The 20695-nt window shown below is 42.3% G+C and overlaps 1 protein-coding gene across 4 annotated transcripts in view; it reads left to right on the top strand.

Annotated features, from left to right (window-relative positions):
- The window catches only part of TMEM182 (transmembrane protein 182), a 53277-nt gene extending 34090 nt beyond the window's left edge, over positions 1 to 19187 (top strand). For all 4 annotated transcript variants that reach the window (XM_048857351.2, XM_048857348.2, XM_048857343.2 and 1 more), the window contains one exon: positions 17434 to 19187. In XM_048857351.2, coding sequence (XP_048713308.1) covers positions 17434 to 17669 — 236 coding nt within the window. In that variant the 3' untranslated portion in view covers positions 17670 to 19187. The remainder of the gene's footprint in view (positions 1 to 17433) is intronic.
- Positions 19188 to 20695: the final 1508 nt, after the last annotated feature.

The raw sequence follows: 20695 nt of genomic DNA, 5'->3' as shown, positions 1-20695 counted from the left end.
TCCCCAAACATACTCACAGAGTTCACTGTTTCCAGGCAGCTCCATAGACTGTTGCGGATTAGAGCAGGAAGCTTAAATGCATGACAATGTGATGTTGTTATTTTTAAGAACCAGAATGGCCCTAGCAAAAATTTGTGTCTTTCCAGTAAAAATACTCTTTAAAGGTATACTTGACTGTTTGCGTTTCTCAGGCACCTTTTGAACTCCAGGTGGTGGGGGAGGGGGAAAAGGAGAACAACAAGACACTAGCCATTAGCAGATGCCGTGGCTTGCAGCATGTTTCTCATACCTTTTGCATTGGTTCTTAGAGTAGTGCCACCTCCCATTAGTGTAGCAATTAACATTAAATTGGAGCCAGGAACTTACTGGGATCAAGGGTGGCTTCTGTCCCTTCTGTGTCTGCTGCAGACTCAGCAGTGGGATGTTCCTTGTGGGAGTATCAAACAGCTCCTCTGAGTATGGACCCAGAATTTGCTGCTGATCCTGTTCCAAAGCCTGCTCTCAGACCAGTTTCAGCAACAGAATAACTTCCTGGTCCTCAGTTGGTGCCTGCTGCTGACTCCCATCAGTCCCCATGCTGGATTCTGGGGCCAGCAGGGCGTCATCCTAGCTGACCAGGTCATCATGCACCATGATTGGCTCTTTGCTGGGTACAGTGCCCAGTACCCAGTCAAACTCCTCATAAAATGAGAAGTTTTTTGGTGAGTTGCCTTAGGTGTGGTTCTGATCCCTGGTCTTCCAGTACTTGCTCTTGAGCTGCTTAATCCACTCCCTGCACTGGTTACCGGTCTGGTAAATGTGTAAAGCTGCCGGCTTCTTCACTATCTGCTGTATGCATGCTCATTCCTGGTACTTTTACTAAAGGCCACAGTTGTGCTAGCCTCAGACCAGAGAGTCACCAAAATCTGGCTGTGCTCCCATGACGATGAAGCAGCACATTTTGCAAAAGGCTTGTTCTGTTCAGTCTCCATTGCAAACACAGAAGGCTCTCTGATGGTGCGTTTGCAGCTCAGTGGTCAGAAGACAATGGAAGGGTTAATGCTGTTTTTACTTGAGTTGATTGGAGATTGTTGGGATAGAGAGGACAAAGGAAGTTGGCCCATGGTATTGTGAAATACTTTTGGTGGACTCTCAGGACCTGATTCAAGCAGGACTCCATCTACACTACACATCAATAGGGCTTGAACCCTGAGTCCTGGCTTGATATGGGCTCAGACCCTCCACCCCTACAGGATCCTAAGATCCTAGTTCCAAGCCTGAGTCTGAGAGATGTGTGCAGATGGCATTGTGGTTTGGTGGCTTACATTGCAGTGTAGACATACCCCCAGGGACTCTAAGCTGCTATGAAAATACATGAAGGGTGCCGAAAAAAGGCATAAGTTTATAGCAACTTAGAGTCCCTCTAAACGTATCTCTGAATTTGCCCTAAATATACTCTTCTATATTCCTGCCAGTTTTCTGTCTCCTTTTGTACTGGTGCCTACATTTTACATAAAAGAATAAGCAGTGTTATGCTATTCCCTCACTTATTGACTCCCATAGCTCATTGGAACTGGTTACCATTTTCCATCAAAGTACTACTTTCTCAACAAAAATAACACTATGTTGGCAGGTTATTAAGTTGCAAGGGTATTATCTCCTTCCCCCACTACACTTCATCTGCTCCTCTTTAATGGTATAATGTAAATATTACAAAAGCACAAACACTCGGAGCTGAAGTTGCAACTTTTACTCTTAAACTCATATATTACACAATATATAGTCTCCCAATGTACAAGTGCACAATTGATATGGGCATCGTATTGAAGCATTGCTTTGTCAGTCTTGGAGAGTATGAGGTATCATTTTGTAGTAGAGAGGGGGAGTATGAAGCACTGGGCCTGGTGCAAGATCTAAGGCCTAAGCCAAAGGCTGTAAACTAAAGTCAGGCCATGTATTAGAGCAGATTCTTAAAGGTTCACTGTCCAGTATATGAACTTGGCAAAGTTGTTGCTAGCATATTAGGCATTAAATATGTAAATATATTTCAAAGTTAGTACAGATACACCACAATTTAGTACAAGATAAGATGGTTTGACAGAACAATGAATAGGGATGTTGTGTCCAATATATCGGGAACAAGGGAAGGTAACAAACAAATGTCATGAAACATGTAAGGTGGTACATAAGTTATGTGTCTCAGTTATTTGTTTCAGTCTATAAATGTTGGGGTACCCAACAAGTTTTATTTTGTACAAAATCTGGAGATAAATTCTATGAGGTAGAAACCAAGAGCTCTGGGCTCCATTTCTGGCTCTGCTATTGCCCTGCAGCATGACCTTGGGCAAACCACTTTATCTATCTATACCCTGGCCCAAATTCTGAGTAAAATGGTGATAATAATCTCTACATCCCTTTAACAGACTTTTGAGATCAACCTAAGGAAAGCCCTGCACAAGTACTAAGTATTTTATATTATTATTATTATTGATTATTAAAAAAAACCCCAAACATTTGCATTTGTTCCTCTAGCTCCCACATAATCATTTCTTTTTTAAAAGTTAAGAATTTATACGAAATGATAGGTTATCTTTCCTAGCTTTAAATGCTTTGTAAATCTTTATGCAGTAGTGGTGTTGTGATATTAGAGAGGCAAGGTGGAGGAGGTAATGTCTTTTACTATCCAATAAAAGACATCACCTCACCCACCTTGTCTCTCTTGTACAGCTTTATTCTTTTACACTCTAAAAATCCTTGGAAGTTCTGCTCTTTCTTTCTTTCTTTCTTTCTTTCTTTCTTTCTTTCTTTCTTTTTGAAGACATTAGTCTGGACTTGCGAGACAGCAGAATTTTTGCATTTGTGACGAGGTAGTAGGAAAGCAGTATAAACTAGTGGATAGGGCCCTGGATACAGTTGGGTTGTATTCTTGACTGATACTGGTCTAGTGAGTGACCTTGGACAAATCACTTCACATCTCTCCATTTCTTCTCCCACCTGTTGTCTATTTTAATTGTAAACATGTCAGGGAAGACACTACCTCTCATTATTTGTTTGTACAGTACCTAGGTCACTAGGGACCTAGTCTAGGCACTACTGAAATATCAATAATAATGAAGAAAAGCTGAGAAATTGGACAAAATCCCACTCTGATTTACCAGGAGTGCTACCGAAGAGAATGACTTGTGATATTATCTGGACTGGTACATTTTGAACCAAAATATGGCTGCTAGACCCAATAAAGAACAAGTGTAAGTATGTGTGTGTATGTGTGTATGAGCGAGCAGTGTGGAGGGAGGCAGTATGTCTGTGTAAGGAATAATGCCTGCTGGATGCTTGAGGAGGTGTGCTGAGAATGCTGACCTTGCAGCCAGAGCTCCTCCTTCAGCATTACAGTGCATGCAACAACAGTGGCTTTCATAGTGCAGGCAGTAAGTAGCATTATGGCTGCCTCCTGTGTGAATATATTACAGAAGGGGAATGGGTGCATTCCATAACATACTCACTGACAGCAGTACAGCCTATAATTACCATGGGCGTAATCCTGCAAGGTATTGTGCACCTCCTGGAATGAATTTATAGCTTTCTTGATGGGACTCACTGGTCCCCGTGAGACGCACAGCACGTTGCAGGATCAGGCCCTTGTGGGCACTTGAGATCAGAAATGTATTGAGGATTGTCATAAATATAAAGGGAAGGGTAAACCCCTTTGAAATCCCTCCTGGCCAGGGGAAAGCTCCTCTCACCTGTAAAGGGTTAAGAAGCTAAAGGTAACCTCGCTGGCACCTGACCAAAATGCCCAATGAGGAGACAAGATACTTTCAAAAGCTGGGAGGAGGGAGACAAACAAAGGGTTTGGGTCTGTCTGTGTGCTGCTCTTGCCAGAGACAGAACAGGAATGGAGTCTTAGAACTTTTAGTAAGTAATCTAGCTAGGTATGTGTTAGATTATGATTCCTTTAAATGGCTGAGAAAAGCATTGTGCTGAATAGAATAACTATTTCTGTCTGTGTATCTTTTTTGTAACTTAAGCTTTTGCCTAGAGGGGTTCTCTATGTTTTTGAATCTAATTACCCTGTAAGATATCTACCATCCTGATTTTACAGGGGGGATTTCTTTATTTCTATTTACTTCTATTTTTTATTAAAGGTCTTCTTGTAAAAAACTGACTGCTTTTTCATTGTTCTTAGATCCAAGGGTTTGGGTCTGTGGTCACCTATGCAAATTGGTGAGGCTTTTTATCCAACATTTCCCAGGAAAGGGGGGGTGCAAGTGTTGGGAGGATTGTTCATTGTTCTTAAGATCCAAGGGTCTGGGTCTGTAGTCACCTAGGCAAATTGGTGAGGCTTTTTACCAAACCTTGTCCAGGAAGTGGGGTGCAAGGTTTTGGGAAGTATTTTGGGGGGACAGACGCGTCCAAACAGCTCTTCCCCAGTAACCAGTAATTGTTTGGTGGTGGTAGCGGCCATTCCAAGGATAACGGGTGTAATATTTTGTACCTTGGGGAAGTTTTGACCTAAGCTGGTAAAGATAAGCTTAGGAGGTTTTTTCATGCAGGTCCCCACATCTGTACCCTAGAGTTCAGAGTGGGGGAGGAACCTTGACATGGTGGCACAGTGGTGGGATTAACCTGAAATCATCTGAGATCCAGTTGAGATTTTTTGAACTAGAAATACAGATTTTAAAAAGGAAATTTTTTTTTCTTTGGAAAGAAAGTCCAGAAAGCAGCTTTGAAACTTTGGCCAAGCAGAGACAAAAGGGGATTATCTTGTGAATTGCAGGTTTTTTTGCCTGGAGGCAGGGTACTTAACTCCTGCAGGGAAATTCACAGTCTTCCATCCCATTGTTTTTTTTTTTTTTCTTTTCTTCCTAAAAGTAAATAGGGGGTGTGTGTTCTACCCATTTGCTTTTTCTTTGGGCTGGGTAAGCAGGTTTCCAAGCAGTTGGAGGTTTTTTGCTTTAATTTGGGCCCAGAGCAGAGACAAGGGAATTGTCTTTTTCTGTAGGCTGACAATCACTATCAGAGAATAGGTATTCTATTGCAGCACAGCAAAATTTTACAGCCAAGTTTTGTTTGTTTATTTCTAAACCTCGGGTGTAAAGTTAGTTAAAAACAGAGAGATTAGAATGACCAAATCCTCAGCTCGACTACAGCTGGAATTAGCCAAATTTCAGGCTGAGGAAAGACAAAGGGAACATGAAAGACAGATAGAACTCATGCAGCTGAAGAAGGAACAAGAAAGGGAGGCAGCGAGAGAAGCAGAACAACACCAAGCAGCTGCTCACAGGAGAGCTATGGAAGCGAGGGACAAAGAACTGGAGGAGAAGGAAAAAGAGAGGAAGTATGTGGAGGAGATGGAGAAGATAAAGGCCCAGCAGAATATACCAACAAACCCTAGCAATCCTTCTCCAGGTACCACTTCCCATCCCAGAAAGTTCCCCACCTACAAGGCAGGCGATGATACTGAGGCCTTCCTAGAAAACTTCGAAAGGGCCTGCCTTGGGTACAACATCTCTACTGACCAATACATGGTAGAGCTGAGGCCGCAGCTCAGTGGACCCTTAGCTGAGGTGGCAGCTGAAATGCCTAAAGAACACATGAACAAGTATGAACTGTTTAAATCCAAGGCAAGAGTCAGAATGGGGATAACACCCGAGCAGTCTCGTCGGAGGTTCAGAGCCCTAAGGTGGAAACCAGACATGTCATTTACCCGACATGCCTACCACATTGGGAAACATTGGGATGCCTGGATATCAGGAGCAAGTGGTGAATCTCCAGTAAATTTGCCCTTCCTAATGCAAATGGAACAATTCTTAGAGGGTGTTCCTGAGGAAATAGAAAGATACATCCTAGATGGGAAACCCAAAACTGTAATTGAGGCAGGAGAGATTGGAGCCAGATGGGTGGAGGTGGCAGAGAAGAAGAAAACTGGTCGCAGTTGGAGCGGAGACCAGAAGGGACCACCCCAGACCACACCTTATTACCGGGGGCCGCCCAAAGCCCCACCTACCTCCCAAAGAACCCTCCAGACCCCTTATCGTCCCACCACCCCGTTCTCCAGCAACCCTCCTCGCCCCAGTGACCCGTCAGCTGGACGATGTTTTAAGTGTAACGAGCTGGGGCATGTAAAGGCCAACTGCCCCAAGAACCCCAACAGATTACAGTTCATTGCACCGGAATCACACCAGAGGTCCACAGGCCCAGATACCTCCCAGATACCCTTGGAGCGGAGGGAAACTGTGAGTGTGGGCGGGAAGAAGGTCACCGCGTGGAGGGACACCGGAGCACAAGTGTCAGCTATCCATGCTTCCTTAGTGGACCCCAATTTAATCAACCCAGAGATCCAAGTGACGATTCAACCCTTCAAGTCCAACTCTTTCAATTTGCCTACAGCCAAGTTGCCTGTCCAGTACAAGGGCTGGTCAGGAATGTGGACTTTTGCAGTCTATGATGATTATCCCATCCCCATGCTGTTGGGGGAAGACTTGGCCAATCATGTGAAGCAGGCCAAGAGGGTGGGAATGGTCACCCGCAGCCAGGCTAAACAAGCCGTGAGGCCTAGCTCTGTTCCGGAAACTTCTATCAGGACCCAGTCAGAGGTGATGGACCTGGACCCCAGGCCAATGTCTGCAACAGCAGTAGTGGATCCAGTCCCAGAGACCCAGACGGAACCAGTCCCAGAACCGGAACCAGCCGAACAACCAACACCAGACCCCGTGTCAGCACTGAATCCAGTACTTGCAACCTCAACAACAGAGGGCCCCACCGAACCTGAACTGGCAGCAGCCGATAACCCGACCCAAGAGGCTCAGCCGGAGCCTGAATCCCAACATAGTGCACCAGCGGAGAGCGGTTCACAGTCAACAGAAACAGCTCCATCCCCTATATCGCTTCCAGAGGGACCAAGCCTAAGTCCACAATCCCATGAGGAACTGATGTCTCCAGCATCAAGGGAACAGTTCCAGACCGAACAGGAAGCAGATGAAAGCCTCCAGAGAGCTTGGACGGCGGCACGGAGCAACCCACCGCCTCTCAGCTCTTCTAATCGATCCAGGTTTGTTGTAGAAAGAGGACTTTTATACAAGGAAACTCTTTCTGGTGGACACCAGGAAGACTGGCATCCTCAGAGACAGTTGGTAGTTCCAACTAAATACCGGGCCAAGCTCTTGAGCTTAGCCCATGATCACCCTAGTGGCCATGCTGGGGTGAACAGGACCAAAGACCGGTTGGGGGGGTCATTCCACTGGGAGGGAATGGGCAAGGATGTTTCTACCTATGTCCAGTCTTGTGAGGTGTGCCAAAGAGTGGGAAAACCCCAAGACCAGGTCAAAGCCCCTCTCCAGCCACTCCCCATCATTGAAGTTCCATTTCAGCGAGTAGCTGTGGATATTCTGGGTCCTTTTCCGAAAAAGACACCCAGAGGAAAGCAGTACATACTGACTTTCATGGATTTTGCCACCCGATGGCCGGAAGCAGTAGCTCTGAGCAACACCAGGGCTAGAAGTGTGTGCCAGGCACTAGCAGACATTTTTGCCAGGGTAGGTTGGCCCTCCGACATCCTCACCGATGCAGGGACTAATTTCCTGGCAGGAACTATGAAAAACCTTTGGGAAGCTCATGGGGTAAATCACTTGGTTGCCACTCCTTACCATCATCAAACAAATGGCATGGTGGAGAAGTTTAATGGAACTTTGGGGGCCATGATACGTAAATTTGTAAATGAGCACTCCAATGATTGGGACCTAGTGTTGCAGCAGTTGCTCTTTGCCTACAGAGCTGTACCACATCCCAGTTTAGGGTTTTCCCCATTTGAACTTGTATATGGCCGTGAGGTTAAGGGGCCATTGCAGTTGGTGAAGCAGCAATGGGAGGGATTTACACCGTCTCCAGGAACTAACATTCTGGACTTTGTAACCAACCTACAAAACACCCTCCGAACCTCTTTAGCCCTTGCTAGAGAAAACTTACAGGATGCTCAAAAAGAGCAAAAAGCCTGGTATGATAAACATGCCAGAGAGCGTTCCTTCAAAGTAGGAGACCAGGTCATGGTCTTAAAGGCGCTCCAGGCCCATAAAATGGAAGCATCGTGGGAAGGGCCATTCATAGTCCAGGAGCGCCTGGGAGCTGTTAATTATCTCATAGCATTCCCCACCTCCAACCGAAAGCCTAAGGTGTACCATATTAATTCTCTAAAGCCCTTTTATTCCAGAGAATTAAAGGTTTGTCAGTTTACAGCCCAGGGAGGAGACGACGCTGAGTGGCCTGAAGGTGTTTACTACGAAGGGAAATGTGCTGGTGGTGTGGAAGAGGTGAACCTCTCCATGACCCTTGGGCGTATGCAGCGACAGCAGATCAAGGAGCTGTGCACTAGCTACGCGCCAACGTTCTCAGCCACCCCAGGACTGACTGAACGGGCATACCACTCCATTGACACAGGTAATGCTCACCCAATTAGGGTCCAACCTTACCGGGTGTCTCCTCAAGCTAAAACTGCTATAGAACGGGAGATCCAGGATATGTTACAGATGGGTGTAATCCGCCCCTCTGAAAGTGCATGGGCATCTCCAGTGGTTCTAGTTCCCAAACCAGATGGGGAAATACGTTTTTGCGTGGACTACCGTAAGCTAAATGCTGTAACTCGCCCAGACAACTATCCAATGCCACGCACAGATGAACTATTAGAGAAACTGGGACGGGCCCAGTTCATCTCTACCTTGGACTTAACCAAGGGGTACTGGCAGGTACCGCTAGATGAATCTGCCAAGGAAAGGTCAGCCTTCATCACACATCTCGGGCTGTATGAATTTAATGTACTCCCTTTCGGGCTGCGAAATGCACCCGCCACTTTCCAAAGACTTGTAGATGGTCTCCTAGCGGGATTAGGAGAATATGCAGTCGCCTACCTTGACGATGTGGCCATATTTTCGGATTCCTGGGCAGACCACCTGGAACATCTACAAAAAGTCCTTGAGCGCATAAGGGAGGCAGGACTAACTGTTAAGGCCAAGAAGTGTCAAATAGGCCTAAACAGAGTGACTTACCTTGGACACCAGGTGGGTCAAGGAACTATCAGCCCCCTACAGGCCAAAGTGGATGCTATCCAAAAGTGGCCTGTCCCAAAGTCAAAGAAACAGGTTCAATCCTTCTTAGGCTTGGCTGGTTATTACAGACTATTTGTACCGCACTACAGCCAAATCGCTGCCCCGCTGACAGACCTAACCAAAAAGAAACAGCCAAATGCTGTTCAGTGGACCGGAAAGTGTCAGAAGGCCTTTAACAAGCTTAAAGCGACACTCATGTCTGACCCTGTACTAAGGGCCCCAGACTTTGACAAACCGTTCCTAGTAACCACAGATGCATCCGAGCGTGGTGTGGGAGCAGTTTTAATGCAGAAAGGACCTGATCAAGAATTCCACCCTGTAGTGTTTCTCAGCAAAAAACTGTCTGAGAGGGAAAGCAACTGGTCAGTCACTGAAAAAGAATGTTATGCCATTGGCTACGCTCTGGAAAAGCTACGCCCATATGTTTGGGGACGGCGTTTCCACCTGCAAACCAACCATGCTGCACTAAAGTGGCTTCACACCGTCAAAGAAACTAACAAAAAACTTCTTCGGTGGAGTTTAGCTCTCCAAGATTTTGATTTCGACATCCAACACATCTCAGGAGCTTCTAACAAAGTGGCTGATGCACTCTCCCGTGAAAGTTTCCCAGAGTCAACTGGTTAAAATCGTCCTTGAGATGTGGAAAATATTGTTAGTCTTTATGTACTTGGTAGTATATTTAGAGATGCATGTGTCTTATTAACTCTGTTTTTCCTAGAGCTCCAGGAAGAAATCCCAGCCAGTGTTTCACCCTAGCTGAGATTTGGGGGGCGTGTCATAAATATAAAGGGAAGGGTAAACCCCTTTGAAATCCCTCCTGGCCAGGGGAAAGCTCCTCTCACCTGTAAAGGGTTAAGAAGCTAAAGGTAACCTCGCTGGCACCTGACCAAAATGCCCAATGAGGAGACAAGATACTTTCAAAAGCTGGGAGGAGGGAGACAAACAAAGGGTTTGGGTCTGTCTGTGTGCTGCTCTTGCCAGAGACAGAACAGGAATGGAGTCTTAGAACTTTTAGTAAGTAATCTAGCTAGGTATGTGTTAGATTATGATTCCTTTAAATGGCTGAGAAAAGCATTGTGCTGAATAGAATAACTATTTCTGTCTGTGTATCTTTTTTGTAACTTAAGCTTTTGCCTAGAGGGGTTCTCTATGTTTTTGAATCTAATTACCCTGTAAGATATCTACCATCCTGATTTTACAGGGGGGATTTCTTTATTTCTATTTACTTCTATTTTTTATTAAAGGTCTTCTTGTAAAAAACTGACTGCTTTTTCATTGTTCTTAGATCCAAGGGTTTGGGTCTGTGGTCACCTATGCAAATTGGTGAGGCTTTTTATCCAACATTTCCCAGGAAAGGGGGGGTGCAAGTGTTGGGAGGATTGTTCATTGTTCTTAAGATCCAAGGGTCTGGGTCTGTAGTCACCTAGGCAAATTGGTGAGGCTTTTTACCAAACCTTGTCCAGGAAGTGGGGTGCAAGGTTTTGGGAAGTATTTTGGGGGGACAGACGCGTCCAAACAGCTCTTCCCCAGTAACCAGTAATTGTTTGGTGGTGGTAGCGGCCATTCCAAGGATAACGGGTGTAATATTTTGTACCTTGGGGAAGTTTTGACCTAAGCTGGTAAAGATAAGCTTAGGAGGTTTTTTCATGCAGGTCCCCACATCTGTACCCTAGAGTTCAGAGTGGGGGAGGAACCTTGACAAGGATTATTTCACTTTTTTGCGGATAGAGACAGAATATGTGAAGGGAATTGTCTTCTTTTTAGCTGCTCAATTATGGCCAAAATCTGCCCTCCGATGTACATGCCAACCCCATTATTATTCTACGTGAGATCTGGTGCGCATATCTAAGAGCAGAATTTGTCTGTCACTATCTCCTATAAAGGTCCCAGGAGTGATAATGACAGCGGTTAGAGTGTGAGAGAAGCCTGAAGTAAACCTGAGGACAAAAAAAAATTAAAATAAAAAAAAATGGGATTATAAAAAGTTGCCTTCAAATTAGAGGGGTTCTAATCTCCTAGGCACAAGCAAAAGGCTCACATCATTCTGTCCAGCACCTGTTGTCTTCATGTCTATGTAGTGAAAGATTTGTGCTATAAACAGACATTTTCCTTTGACAAGTGAAAGGCATTTCTACGAGGGAAGAATGAGTATTAAAGGCCAAGAAACTGCCTCTTGAATTCATAGACATTTCTAAAGGTTCGGTATACTTTTTCTTCTGCAATATGCAAAAGTATTTGTTTGAAAGAAATTCAAAAGAACAAATGCTAACGACAGAAAAGAGTGACCTCAGAGAAGTCCATGTCTTATCACACTGCACAGTGCTGTGTATCAAACATGTGTGTTCTTAAAAAAATAAATGCAAAATGGAAAGAAAAGGGGGGGAAAGTATTTATTTATCCTAATCTCTCTCAGACATATTTCATGTTCTCGAAATAATTTCACCCATCATTCCTGATTCATCCAACTGCTGTTTTGTTCTATGCTTTGCAAGGGCAAATGGACACCCACACCCTTTGCAAAAGGTCTACAAGCTGAAAAATGTAGAAATATACCACAGTCTGAAATGTTGCTAAAAATATCTGTTTCATGAAATTGTGAGGGTTTTTTTTTTTTAATCTCAGTCATTTTGGCTGGAAGCTTGGCCAAGAGAGTTCATGACAGATGGTCAGCATAAGATTTCCCCAATAAAGATATTCATTTTGCTACATTCTCCTTTGTAATGAACTGAGATTCGAATTACACTTTGAATGGATGCTTGCTAGATTTTTATTGGCATGGCTAATATTTAGAAGGAGAGAGATGAGCTAGTGGTGAAAATTTGTGTATATAAAAATAAGATGGAGCAGCCACAGCAAATTATTTAACAGGAAATTATTTTCTGCAACCTTCCACAAGTGATGTAAACTTTATCTAAATAAATACTCATTACAAATGACGCACATAATTCTGATTTCACTCATATAAGGTTTACATTGACTTTGTTATTTCTTGTGATTTACACTAGTGAATTAGCTTCAAAATGAGGCCCAAAGCTTGTACATATCAGGGAATATACAGCATTATGCTGATTTAGCTTGCTGTCTCAAAGCTTCAAACACCAAAACAAGTTATGTTTTTCTTATTATCTTATAGAGAAACTTCCTTTAAAATTATTATATTCCCTGTATATAAAATGAAATACTTACATACAATGGTAATAGGTGCCTGTTTAAAACCCTTAAGCAAACAGCTTCTCTTTGAATCAATATCGCTATCTGTTAAGTATGGGTAACAGGAGGAAAGTCCCATTAAAGACAATGAAATTTAAACATGTGCTTAAAGTTTAGCACACACGTGTGGATTCCTATAGGGATGGTTTACTAAAAGGAAGCCGCCAACCCTAACATCAGAAGTTTCCAAGCAGATGATTTAGCAATAAAGCAAACACTATGCTGATGATTTGCTCCTCAGATCCTGACATTGCTATTAATAGGGTGTTTTTCTCTAATATTTCAGAATACAGGATGAAATGAGCAAAAAAGTGGGGTTTTGCCTCTTACTAAATTCTGCTTCCCAACCCATTTTATGTGTTCTTTTCTGTGATGGAATGCACAAGGATTTAAGTTCTGACTTTAATTCAGCAATAAACTAAAAGGTAGAAAACTTATTAGTCCTTATTACCTGCTGGGGGCACTTAGAAATAATAAAAATGGTCTTAGTGCCTCAGTTAACAAATGTGGTTTATATGTGGTCCCTTTCATTTCCTTCTACCTTTTCCGTAAGTATTTTTCTCTCTGCTTAGGTTACATTTTCTTAAGCAGGTTTCCCTGCATTACAATTTGGCACACATAAGTCTCAATGCCCTGCTCTGAAATCACATGATGATATCTGTCTTAGTCTATGTTGCTTCACTGCTTTTGCAGTTTTTGCTCCCCTCTCTGCAGCTATTCAAAGTTGGGCCCTTACTTAACAATTTATAAGGGTTGTTCACTATTGCTGTGAGTATGAAGGGTGTTGATAGTAAGAGATCACGTTTCACGGTGCTGATAGTAAGATATCACATTTCAGGAATCAGTCATTTTTAATACCAGAAGCTCTAATCATGTTATCTAGTACATAGCTGCACAGTGCACTGGAGATTGAAAGTGCTAGAGGTCTATAAGGACTAGTTATTTTTAGCTGTTGTTACAATAAAAGCACCTATGTCACCACTTCACCTTTTTACTTACTCTGGGTGAAACACATCCCTGTGGAGAGGGCCAGCACAAGGCTCATGTGCCACTGAGGTCGTACTTGCACCCTCTTTTGAGGGAATTAAAATGATATGTAGGTATGGTGTTGATATGATGTGTAGGCCCCTTGGTAAAGGTCCCCTGTTCTTTGCAAACAACTCTTGTTTCAGACTTAACAAACTCACTGCACCGAACACATCTCTTCCAGGTTATTTATCCAGAAGGGATAACATAAGGTATCCACAGAAAGCTTATAACTTATCGAAACTCATAATCATTGTGAGATGTGTGTATCGATAGTACTTAAGGAATAATGTAACTATAGTGAAAGTATGCTTTGTGGACTTCAAGTAAAAGTCAGTCACCAGGGGATAATGTCGTGGTGCAGGAGGGAGTTGTCACCTCTGCCTGGTTAGCTGGTGATGTAATGCAAAGTTCAGTGGGCTAGCCTTGCTCCACCCCAGGACTATCAATGGAAAACCATCAGAGACAACTGCAAATAATCAAAACCACTTGGAGGTAAAAAAAAAAATATTACAATAGACAGGGGATCACCCTGCCTGTGAATAAAGACAAAAGACTATTTCAGTATAACACACAGTGGGGAGGGGCACTCTGTATCCATTAACGGAGGAGACATTATGGAGCAGGGGTGTTTTCATGAAAGTTTGCATCCTGGTTCCTATAAAACCAGTCGGCTCTCCGATAGACTGAATGGTGAGGGGAACACCTACTTTACTACATAGGAAAGGTTTCAGAGTAGCAGCCATGTTAGTCTGTATCCGCAAAAAGAAAAGGCATGTCTCTAAGGTGCCACAAATACTCCTTTTCTTTTTACATAGGAAAGGTGACTGTTAATAAGTGTAGGCATTTTATGTAGTTCGCATTTTATGATTTTGTTTTGTATCATAACCACTTATTTCTACCACTCATTTGTTTCTAGTGGAATCTCTATTCCTTCTTAAATAAACCTTCTCTTGTTTTATTACAAGTGCTGTGTGTTATACAGGCACAGTGATTCAAGGTAAAACTAGTAGACGAGGGTGAAGTGCTACTATGGGGGCAGAGGATCTGGGATTTCTGTGAGAAGCCAGTGTCAGGGGCTGGATATCACAGGGGAATGCTTCAAAGGGATGTGGGGCGCACCTATTGTTAACCTGCAAGGCAAAGACAGAGCTGGCATAGCTCAGAGACTAGTGCTTGAATGGCAGACAGGCTGGTGGTGTTAGGGAGCTAACAATCCACCTGCTACGGGCAAGGCCACCTCTCACTAAAGGCAGGAGGTAACAAGGTGACTCCAGTCCTGGGTACCCCAAGGACAGTCACAGTTGACCATCTGCCGAGAGATAATTTAATCTGTGTATGGATTTTGTCACATTATTATTAAGGCATCTTTCAATATTTGGGTACTGTCTTGGGCTAGTGCCATCTTTGCTGTACTCCATTAATGTATTTGGCCCTGAGACTTTTCTCCCGTTACACAGAAAAATACTAGACTGTGTCCTCTATAATTCTGTTCGGTTCCAATTTTGTGCTAGTCCTCTACAGTATCTGTTGTTGATAGGTGTTCTGTCACAAGATTCTCTTGCTCAATTTCACATTTATTCGGAGAATCTGCAGTTTGATTTCTTCTTGTGCATGTTTTGCGCTAAGGTATCCTCTATCTCAGATTGTTTCACTAATACCAGTTGTATGTCTAATACAACATCAGTACTACATGTAATCAAGGTTTCAGAGTAACAGCCGTGTTAGTCTGTATCTGCAAAAAGAAAAGGAGTACTTGTGGCACCTTAGAGACTAACCAATTTATTTGAGCATAAGCTTTCGTGAGCTACAGCTCACTTCATCGGATGCATACTGTGGAAACTGCACGAAAGCTCACGAAAGCTTATGCTCAAATAAATTGGTTAGTCTCTAAGGTGCCACAAGTACTCCTTTTCTTTTTTCATGTAATCAAGGTTGACTTTATGCAACACTTTGCTTAAAAGATTTTAAAAATTTAATTTATACCTTGTAGAGTTGGGGTTTTTGACTTTGTCATGAAATCAAGCATTTGGAAAATAAGTAATCCTGAATGTGTATTTCATAGATGGGCAGTGTGTATAGAGACCTGCCTCACTCTTTATATAGCAGTTCTGCTTGCCTTCAATCTCATTAAAATTGCAGATCCTTTGGGAATTTAAGTCATGGTTTGATTATGCCTCAGGTTAACCACTTTAGCTCTTTTTTGGTAGTCTTCAAAGTCTAGTTTTCATAAACTTTAAACAGTTGTGAGCTATCGCCTGTCAGATGTTCATGAGGCAGTATAAATGTATTGTGTTTTGACAATAAAGCACCATGTCAGTGCACTTAACTCTCTGAATTTGGGTTGACTAATGATTCATGAATACAATTCAGCTGGTTTTAGGCCTTTTATATTTAACTACTTGATAGCAATTGACTTCATACTAGGAGACCTGGAAAACCAAGCTCCTAGTAGAAAATAATTGGTCTCCAGTTTTCACAAATGTGCTACCACATTCCAAAAATGAATGTCTGGCTGGAAACCCCTTTATTTATTTAATAACATATAGCACTTGTCTTTTCAAAGGGTCACACCAACAGTAAGTCTCTCAATAAACCTCTGAAGTAGGTAAATATTATCCCCATTTTACAGATGATGCACAGAGAAGTTCAGGTTAAAATTTTACAAAAGATTTTGTGTGCCCATCCTTGGTCTGATTTTTCAGAAGTGCCGGGATATGCCACACCAATTGAAATCAAAGGAAGCTGTGAAAATTAGTACCAAGGTGACTCAAATTGGACACACAACATCTCAGTATATTTTAGCTTATGTTACTTTGGCAGAGTTTGGAATAAACACAGAAGAAGCCTTTGACTCCCACTCCCCTGCTCTTTTCTGTGCAATCTATTGATTGTCATATTTTGTTGCAAAGTGCCCATGAATGAGTATTTTTAATATTACTGAACAGTGGAATCTTCATATTAGCATAATGGAATGGAGACTTAATAAGTAGAACATCCCTCTAACATTTTAACATTTGAACAAATGGAAGGCAGCAAACTGAGGGCTTGATCCTGTAATCTCAGTATACCCAGAATTCCCGTTGTCATAAATGGGAGTCTTGGAGTGTGCAAAAAATTCAGGATCAGGTCCTTACCTTAACAGATGATCCCCAACTCCAGTCTGGCATCCATGCTGCAAGGTCATATTTTTGAAATACTAATATTCCATGGAATAAAATGTAGTAGTGGGGATGTAACCAATACCTCAGCCAGCACTGGTGGTGCATTTGGCTCCATCTACCTGGTTCTGGTACATAAAGTAGTGGAAAAATGATTAATAAAGTTTACAGGACGTGTGTTCCTATTTTTCCATTTGTAAGCAATCCAAGGGATCTCCAGAATGGTGACAGGAGGAAAAGGCCATTTGTATTATGGTGAATTCCTTTCAGGAAGCTATTGTAAATCTGATGTAAATATTAACATACGACTTCATTTTTATTATTAAAATTTTAATTTTTTTCATATTGCAGTCTTATTCCAGAGGGAAATTTTGGGGACTTTTCCAGTGTGATGCCACAGGATTTGCCCATAAAATGATTGAGTGGAATCTCTGAACTGAATACATTCTAAATGATGCCATTGACATGAGGTACCATTGTGAAGTGCCTTGGCGTGGACATATAAAAGAGGTGAAGGGAATGCAGGAGTCTCCCTCCCACCCTCTTGACATCCTGCACAAGATCAAGACACAGAAGCAATCCCTGAACTTGGGGAGCAGAGAGTTATCTCTAGAGCCCTCACAGGTTCAAGTACAATACAGTGGATACCCAGCCAAATCCAAGACATAAACATGTTGCTGTTTTGCTTCATTGTGGCTTTGAACTGCATACCAGAACCAGCAGCACTCTTGCAATTGGCTCCCTTTGGGCTGATGCTTCCCTGTGCCCCTCTGGTGCAATTCAGAAACAAAAAAGGGGCACAGAACAGCAGTAAGCAACAAATATGTGAAGATAGCTAACAGTACTTAGCAAACAGGACTCGATCATTGACTGGTTCCAAGGTGATACCATAATCGGTAAATATAATAATTATTTATTTCATATCCATTAACAGTAAAACTCTCATGTTTCTTTTTCAGGCATCTTGTTTTCACTGGTGGTCGTGATGTATGTCATCTGGGTCCAGGCAATGGCTGATCTGGAAAACTACATGAATATGAAAAAAATTGATTGCCCAGACTTTGTTGCTTATGTGCACTATGGCTGGTCTTTCATACTGGCTCCTATAGGAATATTTTTTGCTTTGATTGCAGGAATGCTCTTCCTATTAGTAGGGCGTACTATTCACCTGCACTCTGACTTATCACACATCTAATAATGGGTATACTGGGATTGTGATAAAACTTTTAAACTGGAACACAAATTATGTACATTATTGCCGCTACTACTATATAGCGTTTGTAGAGGCACTTCTAGAATTGCTTACGTTACTTGTTTAATTGAGACGTTCCTATGGGACATAAAACTCAGTATAGGGAAAAAAATAACTTCATTCCTATCCAATTTCTTTAAGTTCTTTAGGTACTACATGGAATGGTTCTCCACATAACATTAGTTGCAGCATTAGATCTCCCTGCAAACACAGGAGGGCAAAAAATCACCAACAACATAAAAATGGGTCAAATCAGGATTTTCTACATTTGTCTTAGCCATTTACTTTGTGCCACTGTCAAAAAAGTCCTTGTGGAGAATGGTAAAGACAGAGGAAAACAAGTGTTCAACAGAGTAATTTAATCCACCTCCTCTCCCCCTTTCCAAAACTTTCCTTTGCTTTACTATGAACAAACACTTCTGCACTTAAAAATAGAGTACAGTTGTTCATGCAGTATCCACGTGAACTGGGCAGTAGAGAAGATGATTCCAGTGAATAGTGATTTGGGGCTAGTATCTACATGTAATAGCTTAACTGTCAACATGATATGTTTTACTGCTATGTAAACATTTGAAAGCCGTATTCTTCTATATTCTGAAATCTGTGTTCATTTGTGGCATGGTTCTGTAAACCAAAATAATATAGTTAAACTACTAACTAAAGGTATGCCAAAATTATATAATAACACATATGGTGTACATTTTTTAAATCAAGTTTTTACCAGGACATTTTGTAGGTATGTTTGATGATTGGCTTTTTCAAACATTATCCATGATTTACATACTTTAAATAGTGAAAAATTGCTGTATAATGAGATTTTTAATTAAAAATGTTTATTATGAACACAATATAAAGTGCATGAACATGTATGTCTTCTGCAGCCCTCAAATGTCTAAATATTTGTATATGAAATCTACAACATGATAGACCAAATCCTGCTTTCCTGCAAAGAGCCCCAATGAAAGCAATGAGACTACTCCAGTGAGGAGGGAAGCAGGATTTGGACCTACATTATGTAACTGGGGATAGCTGGCTGTGTGTATTTGTGCCTGCATGCATGAGTGTAGGTGCTTGTATTCCTAAAGCGGAGGGGGTAGAGTTCTAATATTAGGGAAATTTCTTTCGCTTGGGACTAGTTCTGGTTGAAATTCAATTCATCTGAGAGCATGGGTAGAGTCTGCACTTTGTAACTCAGTGCAAAGTAGTCTTGAGTTGATGGAGAAACATAAAGATTGTATGTTGGTTTCTTCTAGTACCCAGTGCTTCATTCCACAGCTGTTATGAGTACTAATGGCATCTCTAACTGGCAGGAAAGCAGTGACCTCTTAGAAGATGTGGTGGGATAGATTGTCTGTTGCTTCCAATCCAGCAGCAATCCAAATTAACTCTTCCCTCCCGCCCCCTGCCGATGTATTATGATCCTGTCCTGAATTACATGATCATATGCTGTTTCTCAAATAATACAGTATGTCCTCTTTTTTTCTCTATAACCTTAGATATTCAATGGCAATTGTGCGAGTCAATTTGATGATCAAGAGCTATTTGACTAGAAAACATTGGCAAGCCCTGTCCAATGCTCCCCAGGAAGGAATCCTTCTCCACAACCCCTTAGGAGGTCCGCAGGGGTGACACACTTCTCTGCAACCCTTAGAAGCTGTGGAGTGCTGAGAAGCCTCAGAGCGGGGCTCCTTCCTGTAAACCTTACAATGTATGCAAGAGCAACTAATAGATTCTTCAAGGAATGAGCCAAAGGCTCCTGGGGAGCCCTTAATTCAGCCTATGAGCATTTTCAGAACTCTTTCTATTATGTAGCTAAATTGGCTAGCTACCTACATGCAATTCAGCTTTCCTTAATGGTGCACTCTGGGCCAGACTGTGGCATAATCTAAATAGGAGGATAAAGGAGAGATGTACAATATGTCATTCCCATACCTTTCACTTGAAAATTCAGTGCTGCCTTTTTACTGAACTTTGGAATCTTGCCTTTCTTTGAATGGATTATGTTGCTCATGTCTCAGCAGCATGATAATTTTTAGTAAAGGCTTGAATATTCCATTTAGCTGGTTACCCTCACTTTCTAGCACCTTTGTGCGTGTACTAAATGGCTGAGTTTCAGGACATTTTCACTCAGATTCACACTTTGGAATTATTTTACCATTGTGATGTAGCAATTACTTCAATTTCCATCATCTTTTCTGCTCTTATGGCAGAACTCAGGTGGCAAGGGGAAGAACGGTGGCTTTTTTTGGTTGAAACCCATTTTTCTCATTTATTCAAATTACAGTAGTCAGATATTTTGTTGAGACATCATGGGCCAGATCCTCATCTGGTGTAAAACAGGGTAGCTCTATTAAGGACAGTGAAACTCTGCTGATTTACACCACCTGAGGATCTGATTTGGTTGTTTGGTTCTACTGCCGGTTGAGTAGTCTCTCCAATTTCCATAAAAAAACATTGGGGCCAGATTGTCACTACAAGCCCATACAAGGACTAAAGAGAGAGTAAGACCCCACCTTACACCTGTCATGCACGCTACTTGGGCTAGTTGGGTTGAGAGGGGCTTTGTTTGCACACACTCCCAATACAGCAGTCGGAGGGTCTGAGCCACTGAGCAGAATGTTATGATATGCTGCTGTTGTAGACCAGCAGTAAAGTGGGGGAAAAAGGGAGGGAATGGTGCTCAGAGGTGCTGTTTCCTGACGCATCAAGCTAAGAACACTGCCTTTTTCTCAGGGCTGTGCCTAAAAGCCTTTGGTACTTTGGTTTTCAATAAATTTAATTACAGAGAAACATCCTTTTAAGGACTCCAGGAAGGGCAAGCTAGCTAGAGAGTCTTGCTCTGTGGTATTCTTCAGATTTAATGTTTATCTGGAAACGCTGGTGGAGACACCAGTATTTTTGTGATTAGAGCACAGTAAAAGATTTTTTAAAAAGGTTAAATGCCTTAATCTAAATATCTGGTGAAATTC

Source organism: Caretta caretta, chromosome 1 (assembly GCF_965140235.1).
Source record: "Caretta caretta isolate rCarCar2 chromosome 1, rCarCar1.hap1, whole genome shotgun sequence".
NCBI classification, from domain to species: Eukaryota; Metazoa; Chordata; order Testudines; family Cheloniidae; genus Caretta; species Caretta caretta.
The sequence above is the reverse complement of the archived record's forward strand: the minus strand, read 5'-3'. Positions and strand labels throughout refer to the sequence as shown.